Source organism: Condylura cristata, unplaced genomic scaffold (assembly GCF_000260355.1).
Source record: "Condylura cristata isolate star-nosed mole 26May11 unplaced genomic scaffold, ConCri1.0 scaffold00034, whole genome shotgun sequence".
Lineage (NCBI taxonomy): Eukaryota > Metazoa > Chordata > Mammalia > Eulipotyphla > Talpidae > Condylura > Condylura cristata.
In genome coordinates, this window is record NW_004567135.1 from 13,768,631 (window position 1) to 13,778,143 (window position 9,513).

Consider the following 9,513-nt stretch of genomic DNA (forward strand, 5'->3'; position numbering starts at 1 on the left):
TAAGCACTTAGTAACTGGTCAGTAAAGGTGTGTTGTATAAACAAGCAATATAATATCTTTTCAGGAAGCCTTCCTTGATTGCTCCAAGGCTTAAGGGCCCCTTTCTCTGAATTCCCATAGCAGTCTCTATCTTTTGTGGCCTCTTTTTCCCCTTTTCTTTTTTAACTATTTTGTATGTGGGATTCCTCTGCAAGATCATTAACTCCTCTCAACCCAAATGCCCCAAAATTGATGACTGTATCAGGAAGACGTGGTACATACAGACACACTGGAATATTACTTAGCAATCAAAAAGATGAATTCATGCTATTTGCGGTGACATGGATGGAGCTGGACAAGATCAAGCTTAGTGAAATATATTAGAAAAAAAAAAAAAGAAAAATACCGGATGGTTTTACACATAGCAGGAGTGTAGAAGTTCAAGGAGGAAAAATAACATATGTGTATATATATAAATACATACACATATATATAGTAATTGTAACAAAATAAAAGTAAACTAACAACTATAAACCAGAGACATTCTACAGGGAAAGGGAGGGGAACAGGATCAAAATTGGTGCGGAAAAAAGAACATGGGACTATGGTGATGGCACACGGGTGATTGGTGTTGGGAAGTCCATGGGGATTACAACTGATGATGTAAAAAAGTATTAAAAAAAAGATCATCAACTCCTCAATGAAGAAACTGTCTCATACATAATATCCTTCCCAGGACTTTGCTGAGCACGTATTAGATGCTGAATAAATGTCCAACATTTGAGTAAATGAGTGCAGCCACCAGGCTGCACCTGGATCTGACAGAATTCCTCTATTGTGACTGAAGTAGAAGTCCCACCTATTAGCATTGAAGCTCCTTGCTTTGTGAGTAAAATAACAGTCATAGGCATTTTACAGACCATGAAAATATGATCCTGAAGGTTTAGTGGGATTTTCCCCAAGTTGTAGCAAGAAGCAAAGAACTCCTAAAAACAGTATGTTTAAAAAACATATATATACGTGTGTGTGTGTGTATATATGTATATGTATGTATGTATACCTTTGACCTGTAATTGTAGTTTGTATCTTTTCAAAACTGTCCAAAATGTCTTGATCATTTTGGGACATTGCACTGGGTCAATGTTGAGTGAGTAGCAATGTTTGGCAGAATTAGGGTCTTAAGGATTCAGATGTGACCGGACTTAGTCACAGGTTAGGGATTGCCGATTAGAGAAACCTAGACTTTGGGCACTAAGATAGAAAAAATGGGAGCAAAATAGTAAGCATTGTAAGTGCTGGTTTGCCTCCTGTTCTTTTACATTCATTGGCCTTCCCTGGGCCTCAGTGTCTTCACTTGTCGGTCCTGCTCCAACCCTTGGTAGGAGAAGCACGTTTTAAGCGCTTTGACCTCCTTAGAGAAAAGCTTTAAAGAGATTAATGTGGGGTGTTGGGGGAGGAGGGCTGTTAATTTTAGCCTGGGGTTTTCCAGCTGGCATACTGTTCCCAGCTTGAATCACTTCCACACCCTGCACACTGCCTGGGAGATCCCTCCTCCTGGGGGCTTCCCCATTCCCTGGTTTGGTCTGAGCCACAATGGGAAACATTCAAGAAAAATGCTCAAAAGAAGCCACTGAATCATGTGATACACATTTAGAAGGCAATAAAGCATGATGGGAGATGTGATGCTGGGCCCTATTTTGCCTCTGATGTGAGACCGCCAAGAACCGAAGGTGATATGGCCATCACTATGTTCTGAGTCTGTTCTGAGCAGTGACTCTGCTCCACCTCTTGCAATGAGAAGACCTCCAAGGCCCCATAGTCTGGAGTTGCCAGGAGAGAGAAGGGTTTGGATCTGTTCCTGGCCCCTCAAGATTCAGCATGGTTATTGTGACGAGTGGTTTCATTTGGGGCAGTTCCTTTAGGACAACTCAGGAGACTAGGCCATCTTTCTTCTCTCTCCTTTTCAAGTCATTTGACATTCCATGGAGAAAGGAGGGCACTTAGGAAGAAGGCACAGGTGAGGGTTTCCAGTGTCTCGCTGGTGTACTTTAATTTATTTAAATGTAGAGAAACAGCAATCTAATCAGGGAATAATTAATTCCCTCTTCATTAGGGGCCTTCATGTGTGCCTTTTGCATATGGATGAGCCACGAGGTCACAGTGTCCCTCTGAAGAGAGAGAGTTGTGGAAGGTGATGGTGCCTGTGGCTTTCCCTTCAGAGCCAGGCTGCTCTTCCCCCACCCTCTCCTGTGGGGAGAGCAGGGAGCACTTAATGAGGTTTCTTCCTCCATTCTCTTGGGACCCCTCCCTCACTGTCCCCACCCAACCCCTCAGCCCCTCTTCCTGCATCCCTAAGTTCCCTCCATCCCTCTCCCTTGCAGGAGCTACAGCCCAGATCTCTCCTTCAGATGGGGTAGGAGGGGGAGGCTCCCTTGAGTTGACTCTGGGCCCCCTTCTGCAGCTTGTTTGCCTTGCACCTGTGCTCTTAGGTGACTCCACACTTCAGGCTCTGCTCTGCTGCTGCACCCTTGGCAGCAGTCTGTCTCAGGGAGTCTGACGCCCTGGGTGTTTAAGTCTCTGTGGTCCTGAGAAGCACACTCCCTCCTCCCCCTTCACCCTCTCACTGTTGGTGATGCCTGGACACAGCCACACTTCCCTGAGTATTCGGTGAAAGCTCCCCAGCACCTAAAACACATACCTACCAGCACTTACGCATCTTCCTCAGACTGCAAGGATCAACACAAGGAGGCAGACACAGCGTGGGGCATCCCGACTGTCCTTGAGCACACTGCAGTCCCCTCTCCTACCTGGAGCTACCCCATTTCCCGGGAGCAAGTGGGGCACGTTGGGGTGGGGGTGGGGAATGGGACCTAGGTGGTTACCATGACAACAGAGCCTAGCAACTGCGAAGAGGCCGACGTGTGGGCTTTTGCGGGCGGTAACAAGAGTCAAACCTGGAATGGGGGCTCAGAGGTGACTGATCCCAGCTGGGCAGTCTGTGTTTCCACCCCCAGACACACCCATTCTGCCTCCACATCCCAGAGAGGGCAGAGAGTGGGGGAAGCTAATGAGAGTTAACCACAGGGCAGCTAATGCTGCACAGCCTTTGGGGGGCAGCTGTGGGTGGGGACAGGATAGAGAGCAAGGCCCAAAATAGCCCAAGCAGGGCCGCTCCCTCTCATCTATCTCCCTCTCATCTATCGCTTGTTTCATCCTTTACCCTGTCTCATCAGCTTTCTACTTTTTCTTGCATCCTCCACTGTCCGTCTTTCCACGTCATTTCCTCTTTTGTTTTCCTTTCTCATGGTCTTGACCTTCCCCAGCAAGTAGTAAGCAAGACCCTCTTCACTCCTCCCGTGCTCCAGTTGCACCTTCTCAGGGCTGCCCCTTGGGCTCACCTGCCTTCTTCCTCCTTCCATCCACCCCAGTCAAAGCCCCAATGTCAGCTCCCCAACATATAGTCCTTCGGGGCAGGCCAGGCCACATCCCATCTGGAAGAGGGGGTTACTGTCCCCTGCTCCTCCTCCTTTTCCTCCCTCTTGGCTTCCCATCGCCTTGTCTCCTCTCTCCTCTCTGCAGGGTCATAAGGCAGGACCAGGGGACTCGGGTATCTTGCAAAGGCTTTATTTGAAAATTTTGAAACTTACATCCCACAAGAATTCAAGATTATCACCACAAGAAGAAGAGATAATACAAAAATATATATCACAGCATAGGAGCCAGGTAAGAGAGGAAAAAGGAAGGAAGGAGGTGGGGGACAACAAAGGAGGGGTGTGAGGGAGGTTGGGGTGGGTAAGGGGGGTTGGGAGGCAGAGCTCCCGATGGCCTTGAGCCAGCTGGGGCCAGTCCCTGGCAGCCTAGGCGGAGTTAGGGGAGCCCTAGGGAGGCTGGGAAGTGGAGGACTGGCTCAGGGCTCTGAATTCCAGAGAGTGACGCACACAGACAGCCAGGACAGACAAGACAGAGGGATTTAGGAGGGAAGGGCGAATGGGAGCCCCTTCCTCATGTAGTGCAGCCCTCAGGGTAATGCCAGGCCCTGGGAGCGGGGTGGGGAGGTCATGAGACACGTGATATGGAATAGGATGGGACTGTGACAGATGGGGGCACAAGGCACCCCCAGCTCACCTCCCATCCACGTCTGGGACAGCATGCAGGGGCCACAGAAAGTGGATCAGTAGGTGTTCGTGAGGAAAGTGTGAGCACGACACGCAACACCACAACATGGGCTGAGGAAATGCACGGGAGAGTTGAATGGTCGAGTCACCCACTGACCACGGCATGACCGAGCTGAGTATGGGATGTGGGGAGCAGAGCGAAAACTGAAACAGAAGGGAGACTGTGAGAGACCCGCGGAGGGGACAGATGTGGCTGGGGGAGGGCGCAGAAGACCGAACAAGAGCATGAGTGTGCGCAATGGCCCGTGAGTGTGCAAGGCTTTCATGTGAGTGTGCAAGGGTGGAGACGGGATACCAGACACCACCAGTATGGAAGGCCCCACCTAAAGAAGGGTGAGCAGCTAGGGTCGCCTAGGGGGCCGGTGATGGTCCAGCAAGGGTGCGGGGCAGGAGCCAGGAGGACCTGCGGCCCCAGCTCCCACGGCAGCCCCACCCTCAGTGGGATGGGGGCTATGCCGGCCCCTTGGCCTCCTGCTTGGCGGCACCCCAACACTGGGGGGGCATCACAGATTCACCAGGGGAATCCTGAGAGGAAGAGGGAAAGGGCACAGTCAGGAACCAAGGGGTAGGCCGACAGCAAAAGGGGAGTCCAAGACAGAGAGAGGGGGTCCAGGTGAGAGGCAGAGTGGGGAGTCAAATCGCAGGACCAGGATGTCATAGATCCGCAGAGCAGCGGAGGAGGGGTTCCCTCCAGAGAAGTGGGCCCAGTCCCCTTGGGAGGCCCAGGCCTCCGCCTCCTCCCCACCCCCACCCCCACCACTGCGCCAGAGCCCTAAGTCTGCGCCCACCCTGCCCTCCCTCCCCTGACCCTTTACCCTGCCCTCACCGGTTCAACTGGAAGGCTGGAGCCCCCTTGGGCTGGGGCATCCCAGGCCGGGGTCCCCCTCGGGGCTCCTCATGGTCAGGGGTGGGGGTGGGCGAGTCCCCGAAGGCCCCCAGCACAGTGACCCCAGCAGGGGACAGGTCTGTCAGAGGCTGCTGGCTCTCCTCCTGCCTCAGGACACCTTGCTGTCCCGAGGGCCTGCGCCGCTTCTGGCTGCGATCCCAGCTGGTGCCAGAAGGAAAGAGGTTCTCTCACATTTAGGCGGCCCCCAGGGAGAAGGGGGCCCTGCAGCTGGTCACCCCCATCCTCCCTCAGGTATGCCCAACACCCTACAGCAGAATTCCCTACTCCCAATCCTGAGACCATGTGTCCAGAAAGTCACTTCTACCCCCAGGGGGCTGGAGGTCTAAACCATCCTCCCACCCCACCTGGGTCCACAGAACTAGTACCTTCTCTGGGCCCCCGCCAGCCCCCCCTCCTTCCCTCTCCCCCCCCCCAAACCCAGAAGAGCCATTTCTCTCCTCAGCAGGCACCTGGCAGGTTTAGTTCTAGCCAAAGTCAGCTAATGACCTGGACACCTCAGTCTAATGATTCTCTCAGTAAAGTGTGAAGGACTGAGTGACCCAGTCCTCACACATTATTAAATGTGCTCAAAGAAAGCTCCAGATTTCCTCCCTCCTTCCCGGGTAGCCCTAAGAAGGGGGTCTGCACACTGAATCAGTTTCTCCCTCTTGTCAGAAAGGGGGAGAAGGGAAGTCTACCCAAGCCCCAGCGCGTGCAGAGACTCTCCTACCTCTCCCAATATCCCTCTGCTCACTTGGGGAAAGCAGCCGCCCTGCCCTGATATCTCTGCCCTGATATCTCCCTGCTTCACCACCCCCCTCCTTATCCCCTTAGGAAGGCCCCACCCCCAGTGAGATTGCCCTCACTCCCTCCTTCCAGCCAACGTTAGTCCCTGCCTGCCAGCACCCTCCTCCCTAGCTTACCAGAACTTGAAGATGATGCCAGTGGCCACCAGGACAATGATGATGGAGATGGTAATTGTGACATAGAGCTGAGGGTCCACGCCTGATTAGGGTGGAGAGAAAGTTTTAGGGAGATAGGAAGTAGCAGGAACCAAGAGGGAGAGGAGGTAGGTGGCCAAGGCCGTGGCGTCTGTAAACATGAGCAGTGTTGCTATTTCGGTCCTCAGTGCCTGGCTCCTCTGTGGCTCTGGTGCCCCCCACGCCCCCCCATTCCTGACAGCTTTCCTAGGGGGAGGATGTTTTAGCATTTTCCTTCCAAGTCTTTTCCCTCTACTTTTTCAAATCTTCTGTATAGCTGTGATGAGGGCGAGTCTCCAAGATCAGAGAGAACCCCCTCTCTGCACAGAAAGGAGAGGGTGGGAATGTCCACCGCTGTCCTGGCCCCACCTCCAGGCCACTGGCCCCATTTGGGCCTTCCCCAAGCCAAGCCCAGATGTCCTGCTGGAGGCCCCTGTCATCCATGGTGCTCCTCTGCCTGCAACACAGCCACTCTGTCTTCAAGGTCCAGCTTAAATGTCAGTTCTTGGAAGGTATCCTGATCCCCAGGCAGAAGTAGTCTCTCGCTCCCCTCTTTTCCTAAAAACATGCTGTGTGTGCCTTTACTAGTGCGTTTGTGACATTGACTCATCCCTGAGTGTGGTCCCGAACTCCTGCTGGGTTCAGCTCCATCTCTGGGCCCACCCCAGCAGAGTACCCGACAGAGTTGTGGAGGGACAAACAGACAAGGCCTCTGTGGCAGCCCTTAGCGTTTCCCACCAGCCCACACCCCCAGTTCCACTCACCTTCCCCACGGCCCCCAAACAGGAATGGCCGCAGGGTAGCCGGTGCTTCTCCAAGGATGAGGCCATCTCCATCACCCCGCATGGAGTCTGAGTTGGGGTGTGGGGTAGCCAGCCCGTGGGGGGCTGCAAAACCATAGTCATGGGGCAGAAATCCAGGATTGGCAGAGTTGGGGTCTCCCCCATCCTCTCGAGACACTGTAGGGCCCCAGACAATAGCCCAGGGGTACTGGGATGAGGGTGGTCCCTCCTCAAAGCCTGATGGGGTGGCAGGGGGTGCAGTGCCCGGCAGGACTTGCCGACGTGATCTTGGCACCCGAGGGGATCGGCTTGGTGGGGGCGCCCGCTCCCATACACACACATGGCGTGGGGCTGAGGGGCCACCCCGGGCACATGGGGGGCGGGCTGGGGCTGGTGGGGTTCGTGGGGAGGAGGAAGAGCCATGAGCAGGCAGTGTGAGGGGCAGCAACAGCAGTGGCCAGAGAGGGAGGAGGTGGGACATCGGCAGTGCAGGCCTGCAAGAAGGGAGAGAAAGTGAGTGAGGACCCAGCAGTCTCAGGCTCGAGCAGAGGCGTCCTCCCTCCAGGGGTCCCTGCAAAAGTGCATGGGACTTGGGAAGGCTCTGCTCTCATTTCCTCTCTGCCTAGGGCCTAGTCTCAGGATGGAAGGCCCTGGTGGATCTAGGAAGGAAAGGGCCAGGACCCCAGGGAGGGCCTCCAAGCTCCCAAGCTCCGAGCTCCCAAGTGCCGCACTTACCACATCCTGGACTCCATGTCCGAGATCTTCCTCAGCTGTGCCCCAGATTTTCAGCCCTTACTGAGGGAGAAAGGGGGTCGTCACATCCCACCCTGGCCCCGTACCTCCCCAGCTGATTCATCTACTAGCTCTACCCCCTCCGTGTCCCCGCCCAGGCTGTTGGCTGCCAGCTTTGCCGCTGTCACCCAGCATCCACTGCTTCTTAACATCCACTGGGGGAAGAAAATTCCCAGAGTGGTTTCCATCCAGCCCCCAGCCCCTCTGCACAACCTACCCAGCCCTGTTACCTCCCCACCCGGGGTCTACTCTCACTTCTCTGGCTTCCTTCCTTCTCACTTCCTCTACCCACAGCTCCAAGCTTTTCTTGGATCTTAATTTAGAGTCAAGAACCTTGTGATTCCTTGAGCACCTACAGCGAGGGAGGGAGTCTGGGAGTGGGGGAGGGAGGGAAAAGGAAGTCAATCAGAAAGAGAGAGGGAGAAAGAGAGAGAGAGGGAGGGAAGGAGAGAAAGGTGTGTGCAAGCACAGGGAAGCATCCCAGCCTGCCCACCCCACGTGGAGTCCAAGGAATTTGTTTTATGATTAGGCCCAGGAATCTGTAACTTCAAAAAGGGAAAGGAGATGGAGACAGAAAGAAAAAGAGGGAAGGTTATTGGTGGGAGCGAAACTACAGAACATAATTTTTGCTCAGTGTTTAATCATCCAAATGCCTAGGTGCCCTCTGAAGGGAGGTGGAGCTGGGGAGAGGCCACCCCCACAAATCTAGCTCTCCTGGGTAAAGACTCCTGAGAGAATCTGCATGGTTGGTTTTAAAAGAAGGCCATGTTCTCAGAAATGAGGGGTGGGGAGTGGGGCAGGCTGCACAGAGTGAATGAGATGGACAAGGCATCCTCTGGGTTCTGGCCCTGAACGTGTACATCCTCTTAGAAAATAACAGGGATTTGATGGGAAAGGCCTGGGGAAGTGGGCAGTGGGGAGAGAAGTGAATGGAGGCTGAGAGGGAAGGCGGGTTAGGCATGAGAAGGGACCAGAAGGGTGAGGAGGCATCCTGAGAGAGAAGGACTGGGAGGAGGTACCAAGATGGGAAGCTTGGAAGATGTTCCAGGAGAACAGGCTGGGGGCCATGGTCAGGGAGGGGAAACGGTGCAGGGGGTCAGGGAGCTGGGAAGGAAGGGGCAGGGCTGGGGGAAGGTCCCGTCTGCGACGCGGAGAGAGGGGACTGGGAAAGGAGGAAAGGGTGGAGATGGGGAGCGAAAGAACATGGGAATGAGAAGATCTTAATAGTGAGGACAAAATGCAGAGGAAGGGACTGCCCTCCACCCCAAGCAGGAAAACAGCAAAGATGGAGGAGTTGGAGACTGTTTCTTCAAAATTTACGGGATCTAAAGCTAAGGAAACGGAGGAGGGCCAGGAAAAGACCCAAGCTAGGGCGAAGGCGTGTGAGAGCGAACCAGTGAAGCGGACAGGGGCTCGCAGGAGCGTCCGCGGCCACTTGGCTCCGGGACTCACTTGCCTCTGCACCCAGCTCACCCCCAACCACCATCAACTCCAGTTCCGGATCCCGCACCCCTTTGAGTCACCCCCTCCAGGAAGCCCGCAGTCCCCAGGCTGGCGCGCCACCCCCACCTCTCCACGCTCCTCACCGACCTGTTGTGCGCCCGAGATGCGCTGGGGGTGGGGCGGGAGCCGGGGACTGGGGCTGGGGGGCGCCGGCCATCCCGGGCTCAGCCCCATCCCACCCCTCCCACGGGCTACGGCTCGGCCGGCAGAATGGGAAAGCGGCGAGGGGAGGGGGGGGCGAGAACCCGGGGTCGGCGAAGAGGCTCGGGGGAAGGATCGCCGGGAGCTGCCGGCGACCCCAAGGCGCGAGGATGCGCGCAGCCCCCGGCAGAGCCGGAGCGGGATGGAGGCAGCGTGGAGACGGTGACCGCTGCGCCAGGAGGGCAGGATGGAGTCGGGACCGGCGCAGGGTGGGG

At 55.1% G+C, this 9,513-nt stretch overlaps 1 protein-coding gene across 1 annotated transcript; it reads right to left on the reverse strand.

Annotated features, from left to right (window-relative positions):
* Positions 1 to 3,588: 3,588 nt before the first annotated feature.
* PIANP (PILR alpha associated neural protein) lies at positions 3,589 to 7,638 on the reverse strand. The gene is made up of 5 exons (XM_004692892.2): positions 7,538 to 7,638; positions 6,785 to 7,296; positions 5,964 to 6,045; positions 4,981 to 5,202; positions 3,589 to 4,679 (listed from the first exon to the last, which is right to left on the reverse strand). Exons 1-5 carry the CDS (start codon positions 7,552 to 7,554, stop codon positions 4,658 to 4,660), a joined length of 855 nt encoding a protein of 284 aa, XP_004692949.1. The 5' UTR covers positions 7,555 to 7,638; the 3' UTR covers positions 3,589 to 4,657.
* Positions 7,639 to 9,513: the final 1,875 nt, after the last annotated feature.